This window comes from Amblyomma mixtum, chromosome 3, assembly GCF_055824585.1.
Source record: "Amblyomma mixtum isolate Tamu chromosome 3, ASM5582458v1, whole genome shotgun sequence".
Lineage (NCBI taxonomy): Eukaryota > Metazoa > Arthropoda > Arachnida > Ixodida > Ixodidae > Amblyomma > Amblyomma mixtum.
Window position 1 is genome coordinate 154614955 of NC_143014.1, and position 17099 is coordinate 154632053.

The following is a 17099-nucleotide window of genomic DNA, read 5'->3' on the forward strand; positions in this document are numbered from 1 at the left end:
TATTTGTCCTTTACCCACAGCGTCAATTTGTCATTACAGTGGAGGAAATTGGTACTTACAACACATAAACTCTTCACTTTGCGCGTTCATTCTTGACTATCTCGCGTCGCAGTCGTCCAGATAGAAAACTCCTGTTTTACAACAGCCGGAAATCGATGCCTCTCGGGCTGAGTACTGTCGAGGCCAAAAGTAATTCCCCTCCCTCCCCCCATGTTCCGAACCGTGCCGCACTTTGCTGCACTACATGCGGGCGCCACCTGACGAGACCGACGCACTGCGACATCAGGAGTACGTCGTCAGGTGGCGCCCGCAGTGCGGCACAGTTGTCGTGGTATCCATCCAGATGTGGATGCAGGCACAGTCACTCCACCTGAGGCCCTTTGGCTTAGAGATAACGAAGGTCATGTGAATGAATCTGCAGTGGAAGGTAGCAAAAAGCGATTGGTAGATAAGTTGCTCAAAAGCAGAGAGGTGACGTAATGCTAGGAATGTAGGATCAAAAATGTACTTAAAGAAAATGGCGAATATATAGACCGATTTATAACACCCGTAAGGACATATAAAGGAGAAAATTGAATGCAAAAAGTGGCCAGGCATCCATGGTGGCAACTGCCACCACCCCGTTTCAATGGGGGCGCTCTTATCATCCATCCATACATCGGTTCGGAACTTGGAGGGGGGATCAGTTACTTTTCAACTATTACGTAAGACCTCTTCGATAGCGGCGGAGAATCTTGTGCGAAATCTCGTGTCGTGGCTTTGTTTCGCACGCGATACTTCGCCGCTATCGAACAGGCGCTTGACGTATCGCTTGTTTCTGGTGTTTTTTCTGCGCGCGCATATGCGTCGACTTGTATATTTGCAGGCGCTTTGCGTGGCAATAAACTAGTTGCAGTCAGCGCTTTGTGGCATCTACTCTGGCCCTCCTTGTTCTTTTATTGTACGCTGCTATCAAATAGACAGGTCTACTAGCATCTACCGTGCGTACGTTGCAAGGTGCATGTCACCGCGCCGTGCATGCAGGTACAACGTGGTGATACTGATTGTGACGTACATGATCCCGGTGACATCGATGGCCTTCACCTATTTCCGCGTGGGCCGTGAGCTGTGGGGAAGCCAGAGCATTGGCGAGTGCACAGCCAAGCAGATCGAAGCCATCAAGTCGAAAAGAAAGGTGAGTTCGTGCAGCTTAGCGGAACGCATGCGCTGACATTCGCTGCTGGCGGCGCGAGGCGATGCCTTCTCCGCCTGCTGTCGCTGGTGTTGGCTTAAGGAGCGTTGTACGTTCATTCTCACGTCACGTGGAGCCGTGTGTGATAGCAAATGCACATCGCGGGCGCTGAAAGGGCAGGTTTCACAAAGAGCGCCCTTAAACGATGCAAACGTCCACTTGCGGGACAGTGCCTACGTGCAGTGCTCTCCGCAATCTGATAGCCAAAATGTGGAGAAGCCAAAGCGGAAGTTTTCTATTCCTTCGTATCTGTGATTTACTACAAGGATAGTAAGTTCATTTGCCTAAGGCTCATAAGGAGCTCTGCAGAGAGTATGTAAATATGCAGCGAAATCGTCGGCATTCTTTTCTAATTCGTGTGAAAGAACAGCAAAAAGCTTTAATCACTAGGATAACTACACTTTTTCTTTACGTTGAGTAGCTCGTCAGATGTGCTGTGTAGAAAAACAAAACTGATCAGTTAATGGCGTCATTTTTTAGTTTAATTTATATGGCTTAGATCTGTACGCGAGAAATTTAACGTGTACCCGCTCGGAATACCTGTGGACATGCTGCAGGCAACTACAGAGAAAATATTAGTTTCAATTTTAGAGGCGTAAGTTTTGCTTACACGAATGTCCGGCTGTCTGACATCCAACGCGCACTGCCGCCGATCAGCTTAATTCTGGTTACTTGCATAGTAAGTATATTTTTCAACAGGTAATCTTCGCGATCTCGCTTCGGTGTATGCAGTGAGAAGTTGGTGTCAATTTCGGTCACGCTGACACTCAAGATGAGGCTTTTTTTAGGGTGTGAGATACCGATGGGCTCCTAAGCACACTTATTTTTGTTGTTGTTGTTTTGCAAAATATACGTTTTCGGACGGTTATCACACAAAGCACTTACAAGCAAAATAAGCACTTTTTTAAAAAGTTGCCACTGTTATCCATTTTACTTATTTACATCTCCAGAAAAAAGTGACCACATTGCTGTTTTCCGCTTGTTACTCAAGAAAAGATCGCGTAGTTGGTGAGCCATGTGTGCACTGGACATGCCTCTTCTTCGCTCTTTCCATAAAACTGGACGGGCAGTATTCAGCTGCCGATATCCCTTGCGGGTGCTGTGCGCGTAGCAAACGCAGCGAACAACTTTGTGGTGTGTGCGACACCCTCGCTTAAATATTTAGGTAATCACTGATAGAACAGAATGCAACGAGATTTATAATTCGATAGTGTAGTGAGAAATGAATTCCATCTACATCTGTTTTTTTTTTTTTACTTACGTAGTGCAGCCTTGAGTAAAGCTGATCAGGGCGCCGGGGGATGTAATGTTATTGTCGCGGCCGGGATACTGCTGTAGCACCACGCAACATGTTTTGTTCCTGCTGTTGTTTTTGTCACTGAAATCCCGCGCCCAGACTTTAATCATTCTGTTCCAGTCTCGAGTCCAATAATGTTCAGAACGCAATTACTTCCTTTCGCCGCGTAGCCTAAACGCCGTGCCAGTATCGGCGCAGCGCACGCCCAAAGCGCCGAACCCCCGTGGGACACCGTTAGCACACCTCCTGAGTTTTCTGCCTCTCGCAAGGCACCGCGAATTCCGTGCTTTAATCCCTCCTCGAGTCACGGCAGATTTCGAACGCACCCTCTGCTCTATTCCCTTCGTTTCTTCGCGCTTTCCTATTTTTGTTTCTTGTTGTACGCTATGCGCTGTGCCTTCGTCGTTTCTTGCAGCCCGCGTGAGCCACCGGTGAATTCAGGAGGCGCATTTTCGCGGTGTTCAAACGCACTTATACCTCAAGGGACAAAAATGCTGCGCGGTGACCGGTTCGCTGAATCGCTGTCCTTTTCGCTGCTCTCGTACATTTTTCCCTTCTCTCCTCTTGCTCCCTTCTTGCTCGGGTGGAGGATCCTGGGAAGCTGGAGGCTCTGGGCGCTCCGATCGCCCGGCGGCTGCCTACAAAGTGGGGGGCCGCGCTGGGGCCGTTGTTTCGGCACAATCAGCGGGAAGCCCATAAAATGGTTGCGCACACTCCGGACCTCCCCATCCCCTCCCCCTGGTGTGCGTCCACGGTCGCGTGCGTGCGTGTTCGTGTGTGCGACCGCGTTGCGAGGACGCTTGCCGTGCAGAGTCCCGAAGGAGAAGCCACGTCGCCGCGATAAGAAAGGGCGCCGCGGCTGCTGCTGCTCGGGAGGAGCTTGGCATGCCATCTTCGTGCGCGGTGTCTCCCTCATGATTCTCATTGGGCGTCGTGGGGTTCATCTTCCAAAACCACTCGCTGGGTGAAGACGACGAGGGGCCCTCGGTCTGTCCGCAAGGGTCGACGGTTACGGCTCGGTCACTCCCTACTTCCTCTCGTCCGCCCTATGATGCTGCCACTCTAATGAACAATTCAGGAACTCCGGGCACTGCGCTCTTCCGAGTCTTGTTCCGGGCCCACAACTCCGGCTGGGACGGCGCCTGTCCGGCAGTGCCGTCTCGATTTTCCTGGTTTTTCTTCGGTCTAGGAAAAGAGAACGAAACAAAACTGAACTCCGCCCCGCCTTCCCTTCGTGTTCGTGGTGGCCTAGAAATTGTCGGAGTAAAACAGGAAGGACTTCGCCTTGAACGTTTCTGCCTTCTTTCAGTGCTCGCACCTAGCTATACAGGACCACCAGTTTGAAACAAAAGCCTCCGCGCAATCGCCGAACTCTAAACTCGACCGATGTCCGGACTTTTTATTAGTTTGTCTAGCTGGAACCAAAGGTAAAATAATCTCTTAAGCTCAAGAACTTCGTCCACAAGCTGTTCGATGGTGAATGAAAAGAAACGAATTAAAATGTTTGTGGTTGCTTTTCAAAGCCAGAGTATAGTTCCTGTCCAGTTAATGCTTCGAGGGAACGGATCTGTTTCTTCCGGTTCAGTTTATTTGATTCTTGTCCAATTGAACTGCTTTTGTAGTTTCCCTTTTCCCGGATTTCTCTCTTTTGTGCATTAATCTGAGCCTAGTATCGATTTCTCACACAGCTAAAGCTAAGTTGATGACGGAATCTTGTCATAGAAAAGTCCGCTACTGGATAACTGTCGTTGACGCTGACCAAAAAAAAATATAACGCAAATATCCTTACATACGTGCTTGCATAAACCGTGTATTGCCTAGGCTAGACGCATGCATTCTATTTTCCTCTTGTAAATCAATTTTTAATTTGCAGATGACAGAGTGAAAGAGCGAAAAATTTCACATTTGCCGAATTAAGGAACGCTCTCAATCTTATGACGCAGTCTCAAAACAGTATCACACCCCGCTTCTACTTATCGGCCCTGACCATGCCCTGACCGTATTCAGGGCCGACCAATAGGAGCGGGGCATTGAAACTGTTTTGAGACTGTCTTTAGAATGAGAGCGTTCCACAATTCAGCCCCTGCTGTTAACACTTCTTCCGCAGGACCCTGTACAATTTTAGGCGCAAAAAGATTCAATGAAAAAGAATGCAAAAACGCAGACAGTTAGCAACTTTTAATTTCTCCTGAAATATAATATTTGCACGTGGTTACTTGGTCAGCAACGGCTTATCGTAGTTGGGCATGCCTGTGAAGCATCTGAGATTCGTGCGCTGGGGGCATTCCAGCTCTAGCTAGCGCCTTGTTTGCTAACTAGTTTGGCGTTCATGTGGTAGAGGTGTTACTTTCGTCTTCGTTACCTTTACGGGCGGCTCATCAAGATGTTCTGCGTCTTTCTCATCCAAGAAGGACTGATTCGCTAGAGCTATTAAGAGAATAATGCCTAGAATATCCTTCTCTTTTAGCCATTTCGGAAGCAGAGAGTTCTAGTAGCACTGCATTCAAGCCGAATAGCTGCTGGGACAAAAAGCACGGTTGTAATGACAGTCCACTTTCGTTTTTATTCTTCGAGCACTAGTTCTACAGACCCAGCATACTGCCATACTGATCCGTGACACCCATGTCCTTATTGCAAAATGAGGCGCGAAATGTCGTGGTAGACCTTCCACTCGCGACAGCTGTTTATACGGACTTCGCCACGAGCAGAAAAATCGGTTGTCGTCCGAATCCGCGGCACGGGCCGACGCGGCATGACGCATCGCAAGAGTGCAGCAAATTAAAGTAAAAGTCACTTCTCGTGTCGAACGAAATCAGTACCCAGTATGCCTCCGGGAAGCCTTTTCGCTCAAGGGAAGACTGTTTTTAAGTATAAACATGTCGAAGTCCAGTGGCATGTTAGATTTAAGCCCTTGGTTCGCGTGGATCACCTCAACCAGGTTGAAGTCCACAGGTCCCGGCTCGGAAGGCTGCTGCGGCGGTGTGACGAAGACAAGGGACGGGCCCCGAGGAGAGTAGACAAGGGCTTTGTTCTGAATATTTACAGGAGTATAAGTACGTGACAGTGCGTGAGAAAGACAAGCTCCCTAGCCGGATAATCTTGCAAATTCATCAATGGCCAATCAAGTGGTCACTCGAGGGATCTCGGGGAGCCGCCCGCTCTTCCGATAGCGATGTCGATCGTGTCGTAGTCTCCTAGCTCTTCCGGGTTTACGGAGATTCTGCGTCATGGAATGTATACCCTGTTTACATCGGTCGTTGAGCAAGGTCAGCAAGGCGTACCACTTCCTGCAAGGTCACCAACTTCTGACCGCGGCGCTCCGTGGAGACGTAAGGGCATCGCCGCCGTCGTTATTCAGTTCATGGAAGTAGGTAGACTCGGTTTCCCAAAAGGAATGTCTTCGGATCATACCGCTCCGTGAGAAAGTTATGGCTCCTTTCTTTTGCCGCTGTTGTTCCGTACAGGGTAGGTTTCTTCCCCCAAAAGCCCAAATGGCCACGCATAGCGTCTGCCTCGCCAAAACTGCTGGTCGGTGAGCCCTTTCTTCCGAAAACAAAAGGAAGACCCTTCCGCTGTCGGCGCCGCCGCCGTGGCTGTGCGCGGGATGTCGGCGCCACGCCGATGCCTCTTTGAAGACTCCGCTGTTGTCAGCTGACGGCAGCCGCCGCGTAAATATTCCTTCCAGACTAGAGGCCTCCATTCTTAACAGGTAGTGCTTTGTGAACCAAACAGATGCAACGGACTACAGCAGGAGGAAGGAATCCCGCCCGCCGTCGTCATACGAGTGAAGGTTTGTGCGTGTGCGTGTGTGTGCGCGTGTGTGTGTGCGTGCCGTACATATGAGACATATACTCGAGACACGTCTGACACATATATGAGATTTTCCGATAGCGTGTGTAACTCGAGTGAAGTGCTAGTAACAAGAAACTGAAATACTGAGAGGCAGATTCTGTTTCAGTGGAATCAATGTGTGTCATCCTACGCCTAAATCTCAGTCATCTTTCAGTGCTTCCTTGATTTCGTCAGTCTCAACGTGACTATTACGTTTTAGTGGAAAGTCATCATCATCATCATCATCATCAGCCTGACTACACCCACTGCAGGGCAAAGGCCTCTCCCATGTCTCTCCAATTAACCCTGTCCTTTGCTAGTTGCCGCCACTGTATCCCCGCAAACTTCTTAATCTCATCCGCCCACCTAACTTTCTGCCGTCCCCTGCTACGTTTGCTTTCTCTTGGAATCCACTCCGTTACCCTTAAGGACCAGCGGTTATCTTGCCTTCGCATTACATGCCCTGCCCAAGCCCACTTCTTCCTCTTGATTTCAACTAGGATGTCATTAACCCGCGTTTGTTCCCTCACCCACTCCGCCCTCTTCCGATCTCTTAACGTTACACCTATCATTTTCCTTTCCATAGCTCGCTGCATTGTTCTTAACTTAAGCTGAACCCTCTTTGTTAGCCTCCACGTTTCTGCCCCATAGGTGAGTACCGGTAGGATACAGCTGTTATATACTTTTCTCTTCAGAGATATTGGTAAGCTATCATTCATGACCTGAGAGAACCTGCCATACGCGCTCCACCCCATTCTTATTCTTCTAGTTATTTCCCTCTCATGATCCGGATCTGCGGTCACTACCTGCCCTAAGTAGACATATTCTCTTACGACTTCCAGCACCTGGCTACCAATTGCTAACTCCTGTTCCATTGCTAGGGTGTTGAACATTACTTTGGTTTTCTGCGTGTTAATTTTTATCCCCACCGTTCTGCTCTGCCTGTCTAATTCATTGACCATGCTTTCCAGTTCATGTCCTGAGTGACTTAGCAAGGCAATGTCATTAGCTAATCGCAAATTACTTAGGTATTTTCCATTAACTCTTATCCCCAACTCTACCCATTTTAGGCCCCGGAATACCTCCTGTAAACAGGCGGTGAATAGCATAGGCCAGATCGTGTCTCCCTGCCTGACACCTTTCCGTATTGGAATTTTATTGCTGACTTTATGGAGAACTATAGTAGCTGTGCAATCGTTATAAATATCTTCCAATATTTTTACATAGCACTCTTCCACACCCTGATTCCGCAATGCCTGCATGACAGCTGAGGTTTCCACTGGGTCGAATGCTTTCTCGTAATCAATGAAGGCTATATATAGTGGAAAGTATCTCAGACCAATCCTAGTTTTAACTTTATACGAACAGTTAATGGGATTACTTCCTCATCCACGCTCACTAAAAACGTTATCGGCAGATGTTATCAGAGATCACGGAAATCCTGGTTTCCATTGCTATGAAAAGATACAATTGTGGTTTGGTTTGGTTTGGTTTGGTTTGGTTTGGTTTGGTTTGGTTTCGTTTGGTTTCGTTTGGTTTGGTTTACTGGGATTTAACTCCTAAAGCGACTCAGGCTATGAGGGACGCCGTAGTGAAGTGCTCCGGAAATTACGACCACCTGGGGTTCTTTAACGTGCACTGACATCGCACAGTACACGGGCCTTTAAAATTTCGCCTCCATCGAAATTCGGCCGCCGCGGCTGGGATCGAACCCGCGTCTTTCGGGTCAGCAGCCCAGCGCCGTAACCACTGAGCCACCGCGGCGGGTAATACAATTGTGGACCTAAACAACTCTTCGTAGGATGCCTGTCTGTGAAATTCTGCTTTTCAGTCGATGCGCTGTTGAGCAGCTTCTTTGTTCGACATTGGTAATGTCTGCGCTGCGAGGTTGCGTGGGTCATTCACTCGAGAACAAAAAAAAATAAAATGAAAAGAGCACATATAATGCATGTTCGATGTTTGCCTGGTATTCTTTAATTCTTTTTTTGCAATTTCGAATGCAGCTGCCCCAACAAAGAAAAATTAATGGATCCCAATTAGACAACACAAAGTAAAACAACGAACTCGAACCCGTTGCCATTTTGAAACATCGCGAAAAACGCATCCAATATTATCATACCTTGCCTAAAATGCCCTAGATGGCAGCACCACATGCACACTACTACTACCTTCATTCAGTCGCAAATATTCTTGACACTGAAGCATAACCTCTCGTTCTTTTATCCAGTTTGGAACATAAATGCATTAAACGTACGCACGACCTGACGGCAATTTGTTTTTTTTTTTTTTCATTTCGCTTTGATGAAACAATTTCCCTTTCTTTGTCTGCTTTTACACTAGCTGTTTGTAGCGTGATAATCCAGACGCGATAACAGTACTTTTCGCCGACACCAAGACAGCTCGCTGTTCTCAGGTACACTGTGTGTGAGCTGTGGGCATTGAGAGAGCACTGCGCTATTATGGCAAGAAAAATCTACAGCATCTAGAAATATCTGTATATTTCTCCTCTCTACAATAGGGGACGTTTAAGTTTTGTGAAGCTCTTGTCACTGTGAACTCCCATGGCTTCCGCTGTTAGTTACAAAGGAAAGGATAATGTCCGTAGTGTCACCCACGCATCTCTTTAATAAAGAGAGGTCAAATGCTACAAGGAGTCTCTGCTTAGGTCAGAAGTATATTCGACAAAAACGGAAAAGTAGCGACACTTGGAAATCATCGCCCTGACATTTGTGGGCTTAAAATACTCTTTCGCTCTTCTACTGTTTGACGTCATGCTACTTCTAATTGCATTCACTGGTTTGTGTGTGCCCTGCACCCCCCCCCCCCCTTTCCCTTTGTTTGTTTTTTGGCTTGCGAAGCCTATTTCCATTTCCGCCAGGCCGTTGGTCCCCCAACAACAGAGCTGCGTAAACACCGCCGGGTGTGTATGGAGTGCGCCTTGCGATCGAACGGACTCCCCTTTGGATGGGAAACATCCGGTGCGCTTCTTTTCTTCAGATCCCTTCACGGGTACCCCGAATAAAATTTGCGCGCGTCACCTTATCAAGTAACGCGCTTTTTGCTCAGAAAGCTCGGAAATAAGAAGCGAGGACTGCTAAAGAGAGCTTGCACTAAAGGCGGCAGTGGCTGCTGGAAGAAGAAGAGTGGACTGCAAGAAAGATGGGAAGGAGAACGAAGGAAGAGGGGGGAGGGGAGGGGGTGCATCGACTTACTTTCTGGAACCAGACAACCGCAGTCGAGATCAGCGTCGGAAAGAAAAGAAAAAACAGAGAGCGAAATAGAGCCTATTTAAAACAGCCACAGAAAATGCGAGCAAGGCGCGAAAGCCTATAGCTCGCGGGCCGCCCCTATTACCGCCGAGCCATTTAGCGGCGGCGTTGTTCTTGGCCACCCCGGAATGCCGGTGGCAGCCCCGCGGGACGTGACCCCGTTCGCCGACGCCTTTGGGTGCGAGCGCCGTGGTGGCGGCTGCTGCCTGCATTTCAACTCGGTGTCAGCTGCCGAGACGGCCCGGCCACGGTCGTGTGCGGCTCCGCGCTCCTCCTGGTCGCGAGCAATCTGAGCTGCTCGGCAGCGCCACCTGCGCCGGCCGTCGTCCGTGCCTTTTCCCGGGGCCGCTTACGGTGTCGAGAGTAGGTCGAAGCGAGCTCCGTAGAATGCTGCAACCACTCGCCTCGCGTGCATCAGCACAAGTTGCGGTGACATGGGGCACCCACGGTTGAACGCTGTTTGCGGAGCGCCTGTTTTAGAACGCAGCTCTTAGGCGCCCGTTTCTGCGTTTCGCAGCGTCGCCGTCGCCATTGTCCGTTGTAACCAGCAGTGGACACCCTTTAATAACCTCCTCCCCCCCTTAGCAACCGGCGCGCCAGTGGGGACTCACACAGTAGCGGTAGAACGAGCGCACACGCGTCGGCGGTGGCAGCTGCACCGCCGCTCCTTCGCCAGTCTCGTTGCGGTCGAGTGTGTGAGACTAATGGCTCCGATGCGGCCAGTGATTCCGCGCCAAGCTGTTCGGGGAAGCGGCAGTGGGTTGACCACAAGGCTTTCCCCAAGCACACTTTAAAATTTCCAAAATGTCTTCGGTATTTTTTTTTTTTAGGAAAGAAAATGCGCAGTATCTGTCTCCCACAGCTGTGAAGCCAATAGAGCGGGGGCTTGGAAAGCAGAGGGTAAAATTCGTAAATTGGTTTTTGAGGTAAGGAAATGCGCGGTATCTGTCTCACACGTCTCGGTGGACACCTGAACCAGAGGGATGGCGCATAACTGTCCTCTTGGAACAGTGGACACCTCAATCGCGCTTTAAGCTGCGTGGCGGTAGTGACAGATGTGCGCTGCATGCTTTGGCCTTGACAACGTTGTGCCAGAAACGCTGCCACCTGCCAGGGTAGCAGGGTGGGTGGGGACTTTAATGTAGATATAAAGACAAGCGGGAATTTCTTACCACTTATGCGGGAGAACATCCCGTTCCTCTCGCTCGTGACGGCTCCCACAGCTGCGACAACCTCGCGAAATACTTGCGCAGACCTCGTCTTTGAGAACCAGGCATTGGTGCAGCAAGTCGGGCATATATCCATCTATTTCTCCGTCCACAAAACTTCCTTCATGACAGTCAAGAACTGTTAGTGGAGTGTTTCTTGAAGAAGGAATAGGTGTGAAAAATAACAAGTTGTCTGTAATTGTACATACGTGTCTTGCTCGAATTCTTTGTCTCAATCTATCGAAAAGCTGAAACAGCTGATGAGCTGCGCTCAAATTTCGCATTAGGAAGTAACGTAATCGTCGGCAATTTTTCTTTGTACCAGAAAGATCTGTTGCAGAGCTACTTGGAGCTCAGCAATGGAATTGGCTGTGTGTGGTGTGTTCTTTTATATGTGGTCGTTGTTTACTTGTTGGCTGCCACTTCCTTTGTCCGCAACTGCTGCGAACCACAGCGTGAAGCAAATAAGGCGCATAAGGGCAGCGCTGCAAGAGGCTATAGGTTCAAAAACTAATAAAGAACGGCCTCAAACTAGGCAAAACTAACTTCGAACTCTCCAGGCGTACTCGTTGGCCGGCTTTATGCTGTTCGGTGTCGTATAGACCTTTTTTTTACTACTCTCGATGCACGTGGCTTTTGGACTGTTTGTAAAGCGGTCCGCTGCCACATGTGCAGCGGACGGCATCAACGACAATGGGCTGCGGGAATTCCCGGCGGGCGGACAAATCCAGCAGGCAGCTCCAGCGCTGACCTAAGATCTATTGTTGTTATCCGCGCCACTTGTGGTCTGAGACTACAGACGCCGTGGTTTCTCCCAAGAATATTTCATCTCCGCTCAACAACTGCGCATCTGCAAGACAGGGTATTTCTTAGACGGCAGTGCGAATCGAACGATACCACGCATTAGCAAGGATGTTGCATGAATTCGCGAGAGGATATGCATATAACTGCTGCGAGGATTTACGGTTATTTTTTAACTCCTCCCAATTTCGTTTACCTTATTTCAAAAGGCAGACTGCCTATCTATCCTGTATCCGTAGGCGCGTTAAAAACTGCCTCGCTATAAACCACCCAAGTTCTCAACCGCGAGCACTATGAAACGCTCTTCGATGTGAAAACGGTTAGTCAAGGTTACACAATGTTCACTTCCCAGCTGCATTTCAAGGGATGTTCTCCAGGCCATGATAGTATTTACTTCGAATTCAAAAGCCGCGGATCTTCTGGAACGAAGGAGGCAAGGAGTCGAACCTTGGTGCTCTTCATCGGCGGTGAAGATGTCGCGAAGCTGCGCTCCCCAAGCATGGAAGGCGCCAATACAAAGCAAGGGCCCGGCGCGCGCGGAGCCGATTTTGCGCGAGACATTACCGGCTCGTTTTAAGGCTTCGTCTCGCCTTGGCGTGCCTTGTCCCCCCCGTCGCGACGTTTACAGGTGCTCTCGCGCGCCGTGGCCTCGCGAGCACGTCAACGGTCCCGTCTCACGAGAGCTGCGCGCGCTCTCGCGCCGGCTCGCGTGCGCCTCTCTGAGAGCCGCGACAGCGAGCGCGAACGTATGCGCATAGTGATGAGTCTGCGGGGCCGCGCACTGTTGTTGCTCGCCTCTTTTTCCACCCTGTGCTCTTCCTGTCACTGACAACTTGACAAGCTGTGCGTGAGGCGCGACACCGGTTCACCCTTTTGTTGGTTCCTCTCTTGATTTTAAAGTTTCTTCTCATTGTACCCGCAGTGTGTCCTCCTTTACGCTATCTCCATCCAGCCGTTATCTTTTTCCCTGGCGCCCTCTTCCCTTCAAAGTTTACTTTTCTTTTTTTTTCTGGGGGATTGGTCTACCGCTTGTGCGCATGTCATGCAAATCGGAAAACAAAAACAGTGAATTTGATTGGCGTCGTTGGCTGTGTTTACATTCGGCAAGTGCTTCCTCCGTGTGCGCGCGAGCGTATCACGTGGTGTTCTTGAACACGACCTCGGCGAATAAATATTTAATCAGCCGGAAACAAAAGATCGGGCCCCTTTTCTCGTTGTTCGGCAAAATCGGCAAGCTTGTTGAAGTCGAAAGCATTGTGGTGGGGGAAAGGTTAGGACTGTATGCAGCGAACGGCGAATGCAGGCGCTAGCCGATCTGAAGGGCTGAACGTGCTTCACGGCACTGCACGCATGCAGCGTGGCAGTGCGTCTCCTACTACATGGTAACCACGTGTACAAATATTCTTTCTTCGAGCCTTGAGGCAATAGTCGACGTGCCAAAAAGTACATCGTCACATCCCTGTGGCCACTCACGCAACATGCTACTGGAGGCACAATGATTTTGCCGTCTGGCATTGAAAAACACATTTCAAGCGCTGCTCACAATGTATATTTACGCTCTTCGGGTAACAAATTGTTGTGACAGTTGCCCGAAATATTCCTTCGTAAGGAAGATTTGTGCTTAAAGTACAGGTATAAGCCCAGCTTTTGCTGTTAATTGACCTGTTCTTGTGTAACAGCCAATAAGGGCAAGCATATGTTTCTTCTTTTCTGTGTGTGTTTTCACCACGACATTGTTTTTTTTTTTCTTCTCCCAGATTGTGAAGATGATGATCGTAGTGGTGGTTATATTCGCCGTGTGCTGGCTGCCATACCACGTGTACTTCCTGGCCATGCATCATCACCCGGAGATTATCCAGACCGCCTACATCCAGCACGTCTATTTGGCCATCTACTGGCTGGCCATGTCCAACTCCATGTACAACCCTATCATCTATTGCTGGATGAACAGCAGGTACCGCAGCCTTGCCCTTCCTGCATACTGGTGAATGACGTCATAAGAACTGCAAAGGTCAGCGCAGTGGAGCACCAGCAACCTTAAGTACACATTTTAAAAAAAGGATCGCCCTGGAAAGTAATGGGTAATGGCACACGCTACCATGACCGTCAGTTAAGCGTCTGATAAAAATCACTGCTTCGTGTGCCTGTTGCCAAGCAAAAAACTGCACTAAACATAAGTTGAGCATTTGCAAATTTCAAGTACAATTGAGACAGGCAGGACACCATACAATTTCATTCTTTATCAGGGGCGCGATTACGAGTTTTCGTCTCAATTTTGAGACTCTGACGTCAAAATGACGACACCGCGAGTTGTTGACCGCGGAATCAACCAATTAGCAGCGAGGTTGTGGTGTCTAATAGTAGGGTTCCACCCAGGAAGCATTTAGTTGCGCAATAAGGGACCGTATACTAAAGTTTTGCTGTAAACACGCCGTTAATAATTTGAAGAATGTTTTATTTCGCTAACAAACTATGTTTCAAACTCTACGACATGAAGCAAAAGAAGAAGCGTCCTCAATTTTGCAATTAAGTTTGCTCTTCAGTCACTTTTGCTGCCGCGAGGGTGCGCTGACGCTGGAAAAGCGTCGGTAGCGGCGGCTAGGCGGCGTGAGCTGCCGCCTGATTCAACCGATTCAGCCTTATCCCTCCACGCACATATTCAGCCATCGTAAACATGGCAGCCAGAAAAAAAATCAGCTGATTCGACGGCTGTCCTCTTTTTTTACACATTACGCAGAATCAAAGTACTGCGCAGACGTCTTAAGTGCGCGGAAAAATCTGTTTAAAGGCAGTGATTGCTACGAGTCTGCCGAGAACAATTTGGAAGGAGCGCTTGGCTCGAAAACCGGCGAAGGCAGCTTTAAGGCAAGTTCACACTGGCGAGTTGCAATCGTCGCGCTAGTATTCTAGGCGACCGATTTCGGTCAATTAGTTACGGTTTGCGAAGCACATGTAAAGCGGGGAGGGAGCGTAATAAATCGATTTAAGCCTGTCGCGCTACCTCCGCGACTCGCCAGTGTGAACTCACCTTGCTGCTATCGATGGCAAATGTGCTCCAAGGGCGATGCGTGATTACATTTATTTTTGTTCAGAAAATACCCGGCGAACATGAATAATCACACTGCAGCAACTGCCGACATACGGAAGCAGACCGGTGCAGCTGGTGGGAGCTTGCAATCTCACTGCGGGAATTAAGAGCCGGCACGCCCGGTCACTGCGGCAACAATCACTCTTCCGCCTCGTAACCAACTCATGCCGCCCGCTTCGAGTTAAGCACTCGATATTCGTGTTGGTGGCGCCGTTCCGTTCGGATGATGCTCGGATGACGCCGCCGGGGATACTGCGGTGGCGAAAGTTTATGCGAAGGAAGTCCACCTTCGCCGCCGCCTTGTCTTGAGGGGTCTCGCCGGAAAGCGCGCACCTTCTGCGACTTAACTTTGACAGTGGTCTCCGCAACTCACCACAAACACTTGCACAGTCGGTTGGGCTACGCCGACGTTTACTTCATTTCCTACGGTGTCTTGAAACCCACCGGCGGCGAAGGCGCGCACAGGCACTTGCCGCTCCACTGACCGCGCACTCACCCGCACACCTCCAAGTTCAACGGCGAGTTCGTCGCACAGCCGTTATGCTCCTTCCTATGTCAAAACGTCGAAACAACTCGTCCGGCACGTCAAAACCGTCTTCATGCACCCTCTTACACCGCTGCTCGCGCGGCCACCGGCCATGTAAACAACCGCCATTTTCTGTCTCGAGCGGTTTGAGACCACTCGTTCCAGTCTCAAAAAATCGTCTCAATCGGCTCGCATAATTAGGCAAGCAACGTCACCACTTCTGGCGCACTTCTGACGTCGGCCGGTGACGCAAAAAACCAATATGGCCGCTGGTCACGACCGACCAATAGGAACGGGGCAAATGAGACACTTTTTGAGACACTTTCCGATTGAGACGATTTTGAGCAACTCGTAATCGCGCCCCAGGCGTTGTTTTGAGGTGAGGAGTTTCGCGCTGTCATTCTCATAAAAACGAAGATCGACTGAAAAGTATCCGACCAAATTTAGCACTCCCGAAGCCTGCAGCCCGACCTCCTTTTCCATCACATTTTACCGTTTTCTACACGGCACACTACTGCGTATTTATGAGTCACTGCTGTCCTTTTTGTCTACACGCTCAATAACGAATCCGCCATTGAATGAGATAGCGTGCGGTGTTGACGCGGCATTCTTAACAGCGGAGCAACTTGATCAGCGCGTTTGCGTAAAACTTTCCTTCCGGTTGGAACGTTCCTCCTCTAAAACGGCTGAAAAATTCATGAAACGTTCGAAGGGAAGTCCAACAGAGAAAAAAATCAATTATACTCAGCAACTATTGGTTCCGGAGTGGCTGTTCTGATGATGAGTCATGCTTGGAGTAGATGGTTTTCCACTGCTGAAACGCACGAAGAAGGAACAAGTGAGGGTCACAATCGATAAAAATCGCCAATTCATAGACAACGAGCTGGAAAAGAATGTCCTGTATTCTACAGGGTACCACAAGGTGTACCGTTGTGCTAGTTCTGTCGGAAGTAAAACATCGACAAAGCGACACAGAAGATTTAAGGCGGGAGACGATACCAGAGTTGTTGTCGTCCCCTGTCTTGCCCTTTGTGCAGCATTATTTTCTGAGCACGGGAAACTGCCACATACGGTTCGGCAATGAGACGCACGGTGGCCATATCTGTCGCTCAAAGAATTGCGAGCTCAGGTTGGACAGGACTTGCTGGAAGCTTGGGATATTTAGCCAGGTTTACATAAAATCATATCTTTAATCACATGACCCAGGTATTGTGGTCATAGGCAAGAACCTCAGAGTGGAGCTGGGATGCGTGCCTGCACCGCCGCGAAAGATTTGTAAAACTGTTGCATAGTCGTGGATTTACAACAGCGTAAACATAGCAATTGCGTGTGAAAAAGATAAGCGAGACACAGCAGACTGAAAAACATCAATTCTAAAATGCGTACTGAAATGTATGAGAAAGTTTGAGACTAACACACGTGATCTACCATCATCATCATCAGCCTGACTACGCCCGCTGCAGGGCAAAGACCTCTCTCATGTCTCTCCAGTTAACCCTGCCTTTTGCCAGTTACGGTCACCCTATTCCCCGCGAACTTCTTAATCTCATCCACCCACCTAACTTTCTGCCGCCCCATGCTACGCTTGCTACGTCTCCGTTCTCATGAATTAAGATAATGTTCGCGTTTTTCCAAGCTTCTGGTACGCTCGAGGTCACAAGTCATTGCGTATAGAGGGTGGCTAGTTTTTCTAGTATAATCTCCCGTCTATCCTTCAGCAAATCTGCTGTTACCTGATCCTCACCAGCTGCTTGCTCCTAAGGCTTTCTAACTTCCTCTTTCGTTACCGGCGGGGCAGGTGATTTAGTACGGTGGCAAATAATGCCCGAGCATTTGGCGCCCATAGTT

General features: G+C 49.3%; 2 protein-coding genes across 6 annotated transcripts in view; one reads left to right on the plus strand and one right to left on the minus strand.

Annotated features, from left to right (window-relative positions):
• Nucleotides 1-17099, plus strand: part of LOC149352431 (tachykinin-like peptides receptor 99D) — a 578367-nt gene that overhangs the window by 554491 nt on the left and 6777 nt on the right. For all 4 annotated transcript variants that reach the window (XM_089581603.1, XM_089581602.1, XM_089581604.1 and 1 more), the window contains 2 exons: nucleotides 1024-1174; nucleotides 13395-13591. In XM_089581603.1, the coding sequence (XP_089437729.1) occupies nucleotides 1024-1174; nucleotides 13395-13591 (348 nt within the window). The remainder of the gene's footprint in view (nucleotides 1-1023; nucleotides 1175-13394; nucleotides 13592-17099) is intronic.
• LOC149352434 (uncharacterized) overlaps nucleotides 1-17099 on the minus strand; it is a 180654-nt gene that overhangs the window by 45166 nt on the left and 118389 nt on the right. The gene's annotated exons all lie outside the window — the stretch shown is intronic.